The 16233-nt window shown below is 40.4% G+C and overlaps 1 protein-coding gene across 1 annotated transcript in view; it reads right to left on the bottom strand.

Moving 5' to 3' along the window:
- Positions 1–16233, bottom strand: part of CAMK1D (calcium/calmodulin-dependent protein kinase ID) — a 412726-nt gene that overhangs the window by 130167 nt on the left and 266326 nt on the right. Inside the window, exon 5 of the mRNA XM_005876600.2 lies at positions 3270–3344. Within this exon, the coding sequence (XP_005876662.1) occupies positions 3270–3344 (75 nt within the window). The remainder of the gene's footprint in view (positions 1–3269; positions 3345–16233) is intronic.

The following is a 16233-nucleotide window of genomic DNA, read 5'->3' as shown; positions in this document are numbered from 1 at the left end:
GCTACTAGTCCAATATAATAAAAGGCTAATATGCAAATTGACTGAATGGTGGAACGACCGGTCGCAGATGATGCAGACTGACCACCAGGGGGCAGATGTTCAATGCAGGAGCTGCCCCCTGGTGGTCAGTGCACTCCCACAGGGGGAGCGCCACTCAGCCAGAAGCCGGGCTCAAGGCAGGCAAGCGCAGTGGCAGTGGTGGAAGCCTCTCCCGCCTCCACAAGCAAGCTATAGAATGAAAGCAAATATTCATATTACATATATCCACAAAGAACAGAATATATAAAGAACACTTCCAACACATAATATGATGGTGAACAATCCAATTAAAACTGAGTAAGGGATTTGAATGGAAGATATAGTAGTGGCCCATGAGGACATAAAAAGATGATTGACATCATGAATCATCAGGGAAATGCAAATTCAAACCAGTATGAGATACCATTGCACTCCCATTAAAATGGCTACAATTGAAAAAAACTGGAAACGTCAAGTGTTGGAAAGAATATAAAGAATTGGAACTCACACTGCAGGTGAAAATGTAAAATGGTAAAACCACTCTGGACAACTGTCTGGCAGTTTATTAGAAAGTTCAAAATAACACCTCCTCTGTAGCCCACTCATTCTACTACTAGGTCTTCACCCAAACATACACCCACAGCAAGGCTTGGACATGAATGTTCATAGCAACTTTATTCATAATAGCACCCAAACTGGAAACAACCCAAATGTCTACCAACAGGTAAGTGAATAAAATGAGAACTTTCCAGAACAAGGGAATCCTGCTCAGTAATAAGAAGGAAGAAACGACTGATCCACATTACTACATGGATGAATACCAATAACCATGATGAGTAACATAAACCAGACACAAACATGTACCTGCTATATAATCCCATGTATACACTATTTTAGAAAATGCAAAAGACTCTCTACTGAGTGAAAGTGGACCACTGGTTGGCTGGGATCAGAGGCAACAGAGAGACAACTTGAAATGACCACAAGGAATCTCTGGGAAATTTCCTGTTCTGGATCATGGTGGTGGCTAACTGGGCATGATTCTCTCACATTCATCACTGAATTGTTCAGTTAAATGGGTGCAGTTAATTGTATGCAAATTATAACTCAATAAAGCTGATTTTTTAATAAAGTAATGAGAACCAATGAAAAAGAATTCATACCAGTTAAGTATATAATTAGCATATCCAGTGTTTATGTGAATAGTGTGTTTAAAATGTTTAACAGCGCACGTAGTTTTTTCCTTAGGTACTTCAAACACTGACCCTAGATACGGATTTTGTGATTAATTTGCCTGACAAACCTCACCCAGTGCCCCTCGAGAGTTCATTCCAGCCCCACTCCTCTCTGCATGAGAACAAACTCTGAATGAGTGCGGTCTATATTAAGGATAATTGTAAAAAAGTGGAAAGCTTGATAGAAAAGCTCAGTGAGGGATGGACAGCTGTGCTGACAGTGCGACATTCAAACTTTGTTCTAAGGTTCATTCTGTTCCAAACTCTCATATGCTATCAAGCCAACTGATCTTCACATAAACTTCTGCTGGTAAGGATACAGATGGTCCACAACCTACAATAGTTCAACTTACAACTTTATCTGCAGAGACATACTGATGAAATGATATGGATTTCTCTCATTCAATACTCACCACAGCCACTAATGTAAATATGACTGTTATCCCCATTTTTTTCCATTTAAGGAAACTGATATTCAGAGAAGTACAGTTATTTGCCCAAATTCACCTAGTTAGTAAGAGGCAGGACTGAGATTTATATATTTGGAGTACTTTTTAACTGGTTTAAGTGAAAGTTCCAACAGAGAACTAAAGTATTAAATCTTTTTTTTCTGCATCACTAATAAAAAAGCACATATTTAAATACACTACTGACATTTTGTGGGGCTTTTTCTTGTCACCAGAATGTCATATTCTTCCTACTGGGCAGTCAATATTTGGTGGGAAATTGATTCATCTGCTTCTTTAAGAGCAGACTCTGAAAAACAAAGTCACATGAGCTTCTAGGGAATGTACCCAGATTGGGGAGCTACCAGCTTCTAGGAAGAACCAGAAATGTGGCAAACGGTAAAACCAACAGGACAGCAAAGGACTAAGACTGCATTTAGGCAGCTGGGAGTTGGCATGAAACCCGCAGTCAAAACCGCAACACTGCCAGGCTCATGGCTGACAATCATTCACAAATCTGTAAAACTGCTGGTCACCACCACCATCTCTAGTTAAGGTGTTGTTTAAACATTCATAAGGAAAAAATGAGAATAGATAAAAATAAATTGTTAGGTAGACTAACCCTCAAGTCTCCTAAATAGCTTTGGTAATTGAAAGTCTGAAAATCATAAATATAATAAGTACATATTCTGACCTTCAACAAAAGTCCTTTTCAGTCACTCAGCTCAATAATACTAGTATGGTGTTTCAGAATTTACTTTCTCGGGTCATGGTTAAAGTATAACACTCTTACACAGTTTCCATCACTTAATTCTAATAAATCTAGTCCTGGACTACTCCTAGGAATTATATCACTTAGAGTGAAGCCTTTGTGTGAGGGGGAGGCTAATTGCACCTTATATTTTAAAAAAATACATGTTTGAGTACAGTTGCTACCTGATATTTAGCTTTCTCCTTTCCTCCCTCGTCTGGAAATCTCTGGTGTTACTAGAATGCAGAAAGACTACCCTGGGGGAATGGTGGCAAGGTCCAACTCCAGTTATACTTTCTTATTCTGGCATGAACTCCCGTTCAGTCACATGTGTGCTTATTTGGCAGCAGAGGAGCAGAGGGAAGGGACATAGCACACAGCTGCCATCTGCGGCTCCCTCTCCCGGCTGCCCTAGCAATGAGGACAAGGGTGGGAGTTCCTCCTAGAGACAAGAGCAGAGTGTATGTCACAATGGGCCCACAGGAGTGTTTTTCAGGAAGCAACATTTGGACCTTGCACATTAAAAAGCAAAGCAGTCATTGTAGGCGCACTCTGCAATGATAGCATCAAGTCACATTGTGGAAACTTCCGATTATCAGTCCAGTCCAGCAGTCACAGCTGAGATCAAGTGAGGCTGCAGCCTCCTGTGCTCGGCCAACTGTCTCCAGTTGGGTACAGACATCTCCAGTGTCCCACAGCCCGAATCACTCCCTACTGTTGTACCTGGCCCACTACATCAGGTAATTTTACCAGCTGGTCCCTTAAGCATTTGAATTTGCAACCCCTGGTCCACACTCATCAATTTAAAAAGGTACTTACAGTTGCATGACCAAGTACAAGTGATTTGGGCTTTCATAAATGTCTTCCAGGGCAACAATATTTTCATGCTTAATCCTGAAAGAACAATGAAACACACACAGAGAATAATAAGTACGAGACATGAAAACTTTTAAAAACAGATGTCATTATAGCATAAAGTTCTAAATGTTAACAAGAAGAACAGGGTCAAAATGGAGTCACTTGTGCTAAGCCCCACATCAGAAAACCAAGACTTAAAACCTAATCTAATTGCAGTTATACCCACAGGTATGAAATATTAACTGGCCAGTCTGGAATTTTCTGGTTGACACAAGAGTGAATCTGCTACATAGCCCCCTTCTGTCCTCCATAAATAGATTAACTAAGTCTGACACAACCCATTATTTTTCCCTTCTGCCTATAAAATCCTTCCATTTTATACACCTCCTCAGAGCTCCTTTCTGCTTGATAATGAGATGCTGCCCAATTCATGACCTGCTCAATAAAGCTAATTAGATCTTTAAAAATTATTCAGTTGAATTTCTGTTATTTAATATAATGCAAACTCCTTAACATTTAAGACCCCTCACAATCTTGTCCCTAACTTGTTCCCAGGCCTATTTTCCCCCTACTTTCTGCTCCCCTTCATTCATTCATGAAGCTCTAGACCTCTCCAATGTAGCAATACTAGATTAACTACTATTGTTTCACATGTATCCCAGCCTCCTTGCATTTATTCATATGAATCTCAAAAATGGGTCAAACATGTCAAAATCCCATTAACTTGCAGGACGAATTTAATTCTCCCTCTTTTGTAGTCTTCCAATGGTGTCACGACTGGCCTAAACAGTTCATTGCATGCAAATCCATCCACACATACATAGTGAGATGTTCCAGATGTTTCATTGTAAAGTTCATGACTCCAGTGTAGGCAAAGGAAAACCAGACTGACCCCTCATTGTGACCAACACTACCAATGTCAATTCAGTACCTCAAGGAAACTAGACAGATGCTGCTGAAAGTGTGGCTTCCAAATAGGCAGCACTAGCATCTCCTGGGAGCTTGTTGGAAAGCAAATTCTCAAGCTCTCCCTGTCAGACAGAATCAGAGTCTGTAAGGGCAGGGCCAGGAATCTGCTTTAATAAAATTCTCAGATGGAACAAAGATGGCGGTAGAGGTAAATGCCGGTACTCACAACCACATCAAAATTACAACTAAAATACAGAACAACCATCATTCAGAACCACCTGAAAGCTGGCTGATGGAAGTCCTATAACTAGAGAAGTAAAGAAGGAAGTACATCCAGACCAGTAGGAGGGGTGGAGGCACAGAACTAACTAGTCTGACACCCATGTGTGGCTTGCTTTAATTGGGAGGGCTCTCTCCACTGCAGAGACCTCCTGTGAAAGGGAGTCCCAGCCCCACACCAGATCCCCAGCCAAGGGTTTCAGAGCTGGGAAGAGAAGCCTCCATAACTTGGAGCTGTAAAAGCCAGTGGGATGGTAGTTGAGCAACACAAAGGCTGCTGAAGACCCAGACAGTCCCTCTTAAAGGGCTGGCGTATGAACTTACACAGTCCTGCTCCCTCTGAGCTCTAGCGCTGGTCAGCGGTACTGGGGGAACCAGGGACATATGGGGCAGGAACCTGGAGGCAGCTTTCTCCCAGATGGAGGTGCTCACAGGGGTCATTATCCCTGTCACATCTACGTTTCTATCAACATGGCTCACACTGTTCACTCCACCCTGGTAATTCCCTGAGACCCTGCCCCATCCAACTTGCAGCCCCACCTAACCTGTTTGCAGCAGCTTTCCCATATGAATGGCCTGTCCTGGCTCAGGCTTCAGACTTTCCTAAAATCTCTCAAACAAGTAGCAGCTGGCATCACATGCCCCATACCTATCAATAAGAGGCCCAAGACCTGGTACTTGCAACAGCCTGCCTTGCTTCACAGCTTGGATTCACCTAGGTATTTCTAAGCCCAACACAAGTAGCAGCCATCTTCAGATCACTCTGTAGCTTGTGCAGGGTAGCCCCAGGCAGTGGCTGACTTTGCACCTCCCAGGAGGCCCCAGAGCCAGTGCAGACCAGACCAGATTATAACTCTACACATTCACAAGTGACACACTCAAGGGGCAGACTCAGTGAGCACAAAGCCCCACTAAAGCAATTCCTGCTCCATATGGGTGTCCTCTACACAGCAGCTCTTCCACTGTAGTCACAGTGGGTCCTCACAGCCAATTTGCTTGGAGGTCAACTGCTTCTAGTGACGCCAAAAGCAATCACGGCTCAATTACAACAAGACTGCACACAACCAACACAGGGGAGCACCTATAGTGTCCAGGTCCGGTGACTGAGGAGGCTGAGCCACTGGGCCCTACAGGACACCTACTACACAAGGCCACTCTACCAATTCTAGAAGACATAGCAGCTCTACCTAATACACAGAAACAAACACAGGAAAGCAGCCAAAATGTGGAGACAAAGAAACATGTCACAAATAAAAGAACAGAAGAAATCTCCAGAAAGAGAAATAAATGAAATGTAAGCAAGCAAAATACTGGACACAGAGTTCAAAACAATGGTTAAAAGGTTGCTCAATGATCTTAACGAGTGCTTCAAGAGAATTAATAAGACCTTCAAGGGAATTAATGAGAGCTTCAAGGGACTTGGTGAGACTTTCAAGGATTTTAATGAGAATGTCAAAGACATGAAAAAGGACCAGTCAGAAATTAAGAATAATTTACAGGGATTCAAAAATAGAGTAGAGGATTCTGAGAATCAAATCAACAATTTGGAATATGAGGAAGCAAAAAACACCCAATCAGAAGAACGAAAAGAAAAAAGAATCCAAAATTATGAACATAATGTGAGGAGCCTCTGGGACAACTTCAAGTATACCAACATCTGAATTATAGAGGTGCCAGAAGAAGAGAGAGAGCAAGATATTGAAAACCTATTTGAAGAATAATGACAGGAAACTTCCCCTACCTGGTGAGAGAAATAGACTTATAAGTGCAGGAAGCACAGAAAGTCCCAAACAAGAGAAACCCAAGGAGTCCCACACCAAGACACATCATAAGTAAAAAGCCAAGGGTTAAAGAGAAAGAGAGAATCTTAAAGGCAGCAAAAGAAAAGCAGTTAGTTACCTACAAGGGAGCACCCATACAACTATCAACTGATTTCTCAACAGAAACTTTGCAGGCCAGAAGGGAGTGGCAAGATATATTGAAAGGGATGAATAGCAAGGACATACAACCAAGATTACTCTACCCAGCAAAGCTATCATTTAGAATTGAAGGTCAGATAAAGAGCTTCACAGACAAAAAAAAGTTAAAGGAGTTCATTACCACCAAACCAGTATTACATGAAATGTTGAAGGGTATTCTTTAGGAAGAAAAAAATATATAAAATATATGAACAATAAAATAGCACTAAATACATATCTATCAACAATTGAATCTAAAAATCAAAATAAATAAATAAGGTATCTAATGAACAAAATAAATGGATGAATAAAATAGAACCAGAGGCAGGCAAACATGGAACAGACTGATGAATATCAGAGGAAAGCGGGGAGAAGGGGCAGGAAGAGATTAATCAAAGATCTTATATGCATATATGCATTACCTGTGGACACAGACACTAGGGTGGTGAAGGCCTGGGGTGGGGCAGGAACCAGGTGGAGGAGGCAAATGGGGGGAAAAAGTGGTCATCTGTAATACTCTCATCATTAAATATTTTTTAAAAAGAATCAACCAGTGAATGGGTCAATAAGTAGAACAACAAGTTGACATTTCTCTCACTAAAAATAAATAAATAAAATTTTTAAAAAGTGAAAAAAAAACAACACCTCAGATGATCTGTATATACCAAGTTGAGCTAGAGAAATTCTGTATTAGGCCAGTGCTTCTCCAAGGAAGTGTACACAGGAAGAACCCAAGGTTCTGGATGCACACCCTGACTGAGCAGGTCAGAAGCAGGGTGGAGGGGATGGCTGAGAATCTGCATTTCTAACATGCTCCCTGGAGAGGCCCATGTTGCTGGTCTGACAACAAGCTTCTAACTACATATCAAGGGAGAAAAAAACAGCCTGATGCTAGCTCCCGGAACTCCCCACTAAGAGCAGCTTCTGCTTGAAATTTCAGGTCTGATAGTTATTTAAAGCATTTGAGAAAAGAATCATTTCATTACTCTATGAGCTAATTAGCTCTTACCACACATTTTTCACTGAAATTATTGCTGAACCACCTAAAAGCCAGCATTTAATGAACAGATTCTTATGAACCCTTATAAGCAGGGACTATATCTTACTCATTTTGTTTTTCCCTTGTACCTCCATTGATCTCCTAAATAAACGTTTCCTGGATGAATAGGATTTAAAAGTTGTTGCTATTAAACAGCAAAATCATTAGTTAGTTAGGGAAAACAGGCAATTTTCCTAAGTGTGAGATGCTTACAAAAAGAAGTTTATAAGGTGGAACAAACCAGAATATTATCTTGCCTTTGAGCAGCTGAAAGAAGGAAACAAAATAGTTAATTGAGCCCAGCTGGTGTGGCTCAGGAGTTGAGCATCAATCCAGGAACCAAGAGGTCACTGGTTTTATTCCTGGTCAGGACACATGCCCAGGTTGTGGGCTTGATCCCCAGTGGGGAGCATGCAGGAGGCAGCAGGTCGATGATGTTTCTCTCTCATCAATGTTTCTCTCTCTCCCTCTATCCCTCTCCCTCCCCTCTCTCTAAAAATCTAAGCAAAATAAGCCAGGCAGAGAAAGACAAGTATCACATGATCTCACTCATATGTGGAATCTAATGAACAAAATAAACTGATGAACAAAATAGATCCAGAGACATAGAAGCATGGAACAGACTGTCGAATCTCAGAGGGAAGGTGGGAGTGGGTAGGAAGAGATCAACTGAAGAACTTGTATGCATATATGCATAACCCACGGACACAGACAATAGGGTGGTGAAGGCCTGTCATGGAGTGGGAAGGGGGGTGCTAAAAGAAGTCAATGGAAAAAAAGGGGACAAATGTAATACTTTCAACAATAAAGATTTTTAAAAATCAATAAAAACACATTAAAAATAAATATAAAAATAGTTAACTGAGAGTGGTGATGCTTTGATTATTCAAGCTTTCATCGGTCAATGCAGTTGTTTTTATGAGCTGAGATGATGGATTATACTAAACTAGAGGCCCGGTGCACAAATTTATGCGCAGCGGGGGCGTGGGGGAGAGGGAGAGGGGCCACGGGAGGTTGTCTGTGGGAGTTGGCACTGACCACCAGGGGGCAGCTCCTGCATTGAGCATCTGCCCCCTGGTGGTCAGTGTGCATCATAGCGACTGGTCGTTCTGGTCGTTTGGTTGTAATGGTCACTTAAGTTTTTATATATATAGATTCACTTTTCACCTGATTCAAATACATACGCCTAATTATTTGTTAGCAGTGGTTACTGTGATACCTGAACAAAATAATACCAGCAATATGTTATGTGAACCAAGTAAACTATGCCACCAAGGAAGCCAAGACAGATTAATCTGGGACTGCCCAGATCCTAGATGTTTGTGAATTATCATTGTTGGCTATCACTGAAAGAATATCACCACAAAAAGTATAACATATGGATTTTCCCTTCCATTAATGACTTAAAATTTTCAATTGGAATCAATCACATGGGCACAAATATTTTCTTTATGTCAGTTGAGTTAATTTGGGGGTTAATTAAGACCTTAGATTAATGGGAAAATGAAAAGAATGTGGTTTATATATAGGGTTGTCAGGTAAAATGCAGGGCACCCAGTTAGGTTTAATTCTGAATAAACAATGAATGCTTTTTTAGTAAAGTATGTCCCAAATATTGCATTGCTGTTTATCTGAAATTAAAATATGATTGGATGCCCTGCATTTTCACATGCTAACTCTGGCTATCCTACTACATGAATCATAGTCGATGAACCTCTACAGTGGCTTAGAGAGTTGTCCCTACAGTTACAGCTGCCCTTGGAGGTTGAGCCAAGAAGGCAGTTTGAGCCTTGGACTACAGCTATTAATACAGATTCAACTATATACAAGAAATCAACTATGTACAAAGCACTTGCCCAATCAAAGCCAGAGACTAATAAATTAAGAATATAACCCCTTCTTTGGATTTAGGGGATGGAGAAATTAGTCTATATACCTTGCTACATCTTACATGAATTCTTACAGTGGCTGGAATGACTAACTATTCCTATTCTACTAACTAACTATTCCTCTTAACTAATGAGTCAATTAATCAAGCAATTGTCATTTACTGACTTTCTACTATGTGTTTGGGAGAATACAAGAAAAAATAAAATAAGGTTTTGTCCTCAAAAAGCTCATCACCTAGATGGAGAGATCCACGAAACAATTGGGAATGAATTAAATGCTAGACTGTAGAATTGGTGCTAAGTTCAGAGAAAGCAAGGCCCTATCTGGGTCAGAATTATCGTGAAGACCTCAAGAAAACAACAGGAGTCAAGCTGAGTTGAGGAATGTTTGAATAAGTACACTTCAAAAATTTTAAAGAAATCCTAAAATGGACTCTTAAATGTCTCTTAAGAAAAGTGTTTTAATTAACCTGTATATTTTAGAACATGATAGAAGAAAACGTGCTGGCCTCCCACAGCTGTTTTCAGGTACTCTGTTCAACCCTTAGATTCCCTAAGACATACAAACACTGAACTTCAAATTTTATCATTATTTTAGTACCTAGGCTATCTTCACAAAAGGCCATATGAATATCATGAACACATCTCTGGGTGCCCATCATGTACCAGGGTGCCCACCATGTACCAGGCACAGTACTAGGCATCACAAGAGACATATCTCAACTTTGTGAAGTTCACACAGGTGGGCATCCAGCTGTAGCTGGTTCACTTCACGGGCATCTTTCCTATATTCACCAGAAAAACCAGCCTCCCTATAATTAGCAGTGACTCCTGGAAGCAAACATGAATTCTTACAGTGGCTGGAATGACTAACTATTCTTATTCTACTAACTAACTATTCCTCTTATCATACTAACTATTCCTCTTAACTAATGAGTCAAGTAATCAAGCAATTGTCATTTACTGACTTTCTACTATGTGTTTGGGAGAATACAAGAAAAAATAAAATAAGGTTTTGTCCTCAAAAAGCTCATCACCTAGATGGAGAGATCCACGAAACAATTGGGAATGAATTAAATGCTAGACTGTAGAATTGGTGCTAAGTTCAGAGAAAGCAAGGCCCTATCTGGGTCAGAATTATCGTGAAGACCTCAAGAAAACAACAGGAGTCAAGCTGAGTTGAGGAATGTTTGAATAAGTACACTTCAAAAATTTTAAAGAAATCCTAAAATGGACTCTTAAATGTCTCTTAAGAAAAGTGTTTTAATTAACCTGTATATTTTAGAACATGATAGAAGAAAACGTGCTGGCCTCCCACAGCTGTTTTCAGGTACTCTGTTCAACCCTTAGATTCCCTAAGACATACAAACACTGAACTTCAAATTTTATCATTATTTTAGTACCTAGGCTATCTTCACAAAAGGCCATATGAATATCATGAACACATCTCTGGGTGCCCATCATGTACCAGGGTGCCCACCATGTACCAGGCACAGTACTAGGCATCACAAGAGACATATCTCAGCTTTGTGAAGTTCACACAGGTGGGCATCCAGGTGTAGCTGGTTCACTTCACAGGCATATTTCCTATATTCACCAAAAAAACCAGCCTCCCTATAATTAGCAGTGACTCCTGGGAGCACCACAGAACAAGCTTATGCCCTCTTCTCATATACCAGTATCTTGCAAATGTTTGACAGATACAGTATCTCTATTTAATCTTCTCATCACTGACCTATCCTCCTCCCATATGATTTATATGCCTCACCATGTTATTGTCACTCTTGTTTATCCAGACTATAATATTCAGAACTAAAAGTAATGATTCCAATATAAATATAGCACCAAAAATGAGGTATTAGTGCTGGCCAGTGTGGCTCAGTTGATTGGAGCATAGTTCTGTTGGAAGGTCGCAGGTTTGATCCTGGTCTGGGTACATATGGGAGGAAACCGATTGATGTGTCTCTCTCACATCGACGTTACTCTCTCTCTCTTTGTCTTCCTCCCTCTCTAAAGTCAATAAAAAATAAGAAGAATGGGGTATTAGTAATATAGTAGAACTATTAACCAGTATGAGGTAGATATAGTATATTTGCAAATAAAGCCTAACATTATATATTATTTTAGGCAGCTGAACAACTGTTGGCATATAAAGAATATAAGCTGCATGGAGGTGCAGATTTTTTACTATTTTGTTCATTACTGTCTCCCCAATGCCAAGAAAAGTACATGGCTGGTATAATTTACAATACATATTTGTTGGATGGATGGATGAATAAAAAATATTAAGCTTATGATCAATTAAACAGCCAGATCATTTTTATTTAAACTTCTACCAAACAAAATTTCCTTTATTACTCAAGCTTGATCTTTCTTTTTTAATCCTCACCCAAGGACACACCTTTCACTGATTTTAGATAGAGGAAGGGAGAGGGGAGAGAGAGAGAGAGAGAGAGAGACATCGATGTGAAAGAGAAACATTGATCTCAATTATCTCCTGTAGGTGCCCCCACTGGACCCTCTAACCAACTGAGCCACACGGGTCAAGGTGCTCAACCTTGATCTTTTGAGCTTTGTCACTCCCTGCATAGTAGAAGACATGGTATGTAATGGTCACTAATTCAAAATCTACATTCCCATGGTGATTCTGGGAACCAAAGTAATTTCATAGCACTTGGGGAGTGAGGCTTTTTGCCTTTTTTTTCAATAAATTCAGGCTGTTTTGGGGGGTTCTATGCAATGTTTCACATGATCAGAAATATTCGGAATTTTGATTCTCTCATCTATTTCTATTAATTATACCTCTCAACTTAGGGCCATCTGCATATTTGGTTGGTACACATATATCCCATATGCCTTTATCCAAATCCTTAAAGTATTCAGTGAAAAGGTTATATGTCAGAGCTCCATAGTGTTCCATCAGAAGCCCCATCAAGATAACTGAGACATTAATCAGCTGGACTCAATTGCTGTCAAGTTGCTAACCCAGCAAAACTATCATCTAGTCCAGTGGTTGGCAAACTGCGGCTCGCGAGCCACATGAGGCTCTTTGGCCCCTTGAGTGTGGCTCTTCCACAAAAAAATGACTTCTGCACATGGGCCACGAAGTTTCAATCGCACTGTACGTGCACGCCCACACATGGTATTTTGTGGAAGAGCCACACTCAAGGGGCCAAAGAGCCTCATGTGGCTCACGAGCCACAGTTTGCCAACCACGGATCTAGTCCATATTTTATCATCCTCTCTATAAGAAGACAATCAGATCCTTTGCTAAAAGGGCATTCCTCAGTTTTACCTACCACATAATACTACTTAAAAGGAAAATGCATACTTGAAAATATTTGTTCTTAGTAAACTCATGGTGGCTCCTAGCAACCAATGTAGTCTTTACTACATGATCACCAACCATCTGCTTAACTGTTCCAGAATTTTACTGTGTATTGAAGTCAAACTTCCTGGTCTATACATCTTATATTCTTAACCTTTTTTATGTTTGGAAAATTTACCAACATCTCATACATTGTGTTCACCAACATTTCAACTGTGATTCTTTTGTGATAAGTGCAATTTCCTCAGTCTCCTGGGATGTAACAAATCTAAATCTAGTGGTGAACTAATTTTATAACTTTCTCTAGGCCCTACTTACATAGCTGTATTATATATACCATTATTGTTAACTATGTGTCAAGACTGTACTAAGTATTTGTAATGATTTAATTTAATACAACCATCCTACCAAGTAGATACAATTCTCCCTTTTCAAAAAGGGAAAACTAAGTCTCCAAAAGGTTAAGTATAGCTTTACACTATAACATCATATTAGTTAAGTTATAAGAATATAGAAGAGCTCATATAAATTCAGAGTTATTTGTATAAAAGTATAACACTTAAAGTCAAGGTATTACATTTCATAACTAACAATACAATATCCACTTCCACGGGTGCAGAGATTTGTAGAACTATTTTGAAATTTAGTGGAAGCTCTCAAGATATTTGGTTGTAAATATCCTGACACATTAAATCCCAGTGGGTCAAAGTGAACTAGAGGAAGAGACATTCATATGCAGAAGAAATAGTTAGGAGTCCAGAAATTATAATTAGAAAGAGCCTTCATCAGCCCAGATCTGTTAGTGTCATCAAAAGGGAGAATAAAGTGGACAGAGAAAAGAGGCCGGAGGTCAGCTACAAGCAAATGGAAAACCAAGGTTCTGTTAACCTTGCATAGGTTGATAGCTAAATCCCTGCAGATCAGTGTTCAATCTTTCCAAAACATGGTCAAGAGGACCTTCATACATGAGGAATGGTCACCCCCAAAAGCAATTAGCAAAAATTCAAAGGAATAATGTCACTAAAAAGCAACTTGAGGGGATGAAAAGAACCCCACTTAACTTTAACCACTTACCATCTACCAGGCCCAAAGTAAACATTAGCTGATACATCTATGTCCAGAGGGTAAATGGTTTACATAGCAATCTACACTAAAGTCTCCATAATCCCCTGAAATGTACAAAAGTGGACAGAGGGAAGTAGGCCCAGGCACAGAGAGAAAAGTTGACTGGAAAAACAGCATATGGGCCTCACTGTAGACTCCAGACTGCATGGTAAATGACAACCAAGTTAGAGAACCCCAGAAAGAGCCAGCAAAACATTTTAAAGTTAATTCATGAAGAAAAAAATCACTGCCAAATGCACAAGTAGGCCCCATTCCAAACCCCCCAAACTGGAGGGAACACCAGGACCCAGAGGACAGGCACTCTATTGAATACACATGCTTCTGTGAAATGATAGCTACATCGTTTCTCTCTCCAGTCCAATTCTCCACAGTTCAAGGACTCACAAATTCTGAACGCATGTAAAATGAGAAAAGTTAGAAAAACACAAGAGAAGAGGAGATAAAGGAAAGTTCAGCATTTTTTACTGTTTGTCTTCCAATCACGGTTCACTGACCTGGCACAGGAAAAGTGGGGCAGCAATTTTGAGAATTATCAGAAGGAAAAGGCAGCAAAAGACCTTTCCTTTGTGTCGACTTCTTTGGAAATGGTCACTTAGCTATTCAGGTTAAAGAAGCCATTGGAGGGTAAGAGATGGAAGGAAACATAATCAGACAGGAGACAAGGTGATCATTAGTGATGGCAAAACTATGATGATGGAGGAACAGATCTCCCCACAGGAGCACAAGATGGGAGTTACATCAACAAGCCATTAATGAGCCTTGACCAGCTTCCTGTCTTCCTCTCAGGCACTTCCGAGTTAACCTTCCACCAGGGAAAGGGCTCTCTTAGGGGAAAAGCAGACAGCTCTCAGGCAAAGACCCGAAAGGACTAGGTCTCCCACCATCCACTACCCTTTTTTCCTAAATTGTCCAGAAAAATTTAATTCACAGATGTTATTTCACTTTTATAACAACTCTATAAAGTAGGCTTTATTTTTCCTATTTTACAGATGATCACTCTCGGTTTATAAGCACTTAATTGCTCTTCCTACCTCCCTCTAGAGTTGCTCTCTTGTTAACCATTCTCCATGCTGTCTCCTGAGCCATTATTTTATAATATAGAAGAGAACAAACTTCTTAGCTTGAAATCCTCCAATGGCTCCCTGTAGTCTAGAATAAAGTTCCAACAACCTGGCATGACATACCAGGTCCCTTGTGGCTAAGTCCTCACCAGTCCATCCCATCTCATCTCCTACTGCTGCCCCACACCAAAACTTTATTGGGCGTGGGCAGCTGTCACACACCTGTGCACACCTTCTCTGGCCATACAGGTGTGCTCATCCTTCTCATATCTTCTTATTAAACTACTCATTCTCCAAGACTCATTCTGTATCACCTTCATCGAGAACCCTTTACTATTCCTTACCTCTCACAGGGCTGAATCTCTCTCCTCTGGGCCACCTCAGTTCTTTTATCAGCCAGTTGTTATACATACTGCATTGCATCCCAAGTATCTGTGTGTATGCACATGTGTATATGTATTTAAATGCTTTCATATTCAGATTTAAGTCTGTAAAGTTACATATCAAACTGATAATTGGTTACCTCAGAAAGTGTGCTAGGGTTGGAGGAGACTTTCCAGTTTGTCTGAAGCAGGGTTATTCAACTGAACCACAAAGAGAGAAAAATTATTCAAGTGACTATTTTCTCATTATCCCAAGGATGTACCATTCTAGCTGTGTAGGAGAGAAAGTTAACACAGCATATTCAGTGAATACTTTAGGGCACTAGAGCTTGATTCTCTCACTGAGCCCAATTAGAGAAAGGTTATTAGACTGTTGCATTGCCAAACTTTTACAAAGAGGCACTTTTACAGCTCTTGAACAAAATCATTAACACCTGGTTCAACAAACAATATCCATAATGCTGGACACAGAGAAGTACATACAGATTCATTTAACTGCTCAAGCAATCAGATTAGGCTGGGTCTCAGAGCTGACACATCTAACTGCAAGGTGTTGGGCAAGTCATTAAATACTTTCTGACTGCATCTCCTCGTTTGTTAAATGAACACTGAAATATGTGTTTAATTATCTATCTATATACATATATAGATATATATCTACATATCTAATCTAATAAAAGAGAAACATGCAAATTGATCACACCTCCGCTACGCCCCAAGCCACACCCACCAGCCAATCAGAGCGACTACATGCAAATTAACCCAACCAAGATGGCGGCCGGCAGCCACGGAGCTGGAGCAAGCAGGAGGCTTGGTTGCCCCGGCGATGGAGGAAGCCAAGCTTTCCATCTGCCCTGGCCAGCTGAGGCCTCCGCCCAAGGCAACAAAGTTTCAATTATAGAAGATAAATAAATCCCAGATACCTGCTTCCAGCCAGCCTCCACTGGGAGCTTG

Source organism: Myotis brandtii, unplaced genomic scaffold (genome assembly GCF_000412655.1).
Source record: "Myotis brandtii unplaced genomic scaffold, ASM41265v1 scaffold49, whole genome shotgun sequence".
In the NCBI taxonomy this organism is placed as follows: Eukaryota; Metazoa; Chordata; class Mammalia; order Chiroptera; family Vespertilionidae; genus Myotis; species Myotis brandtii.
This window is presented reverse-complemented; position numbering and strand designations above follow the sequence as displayed.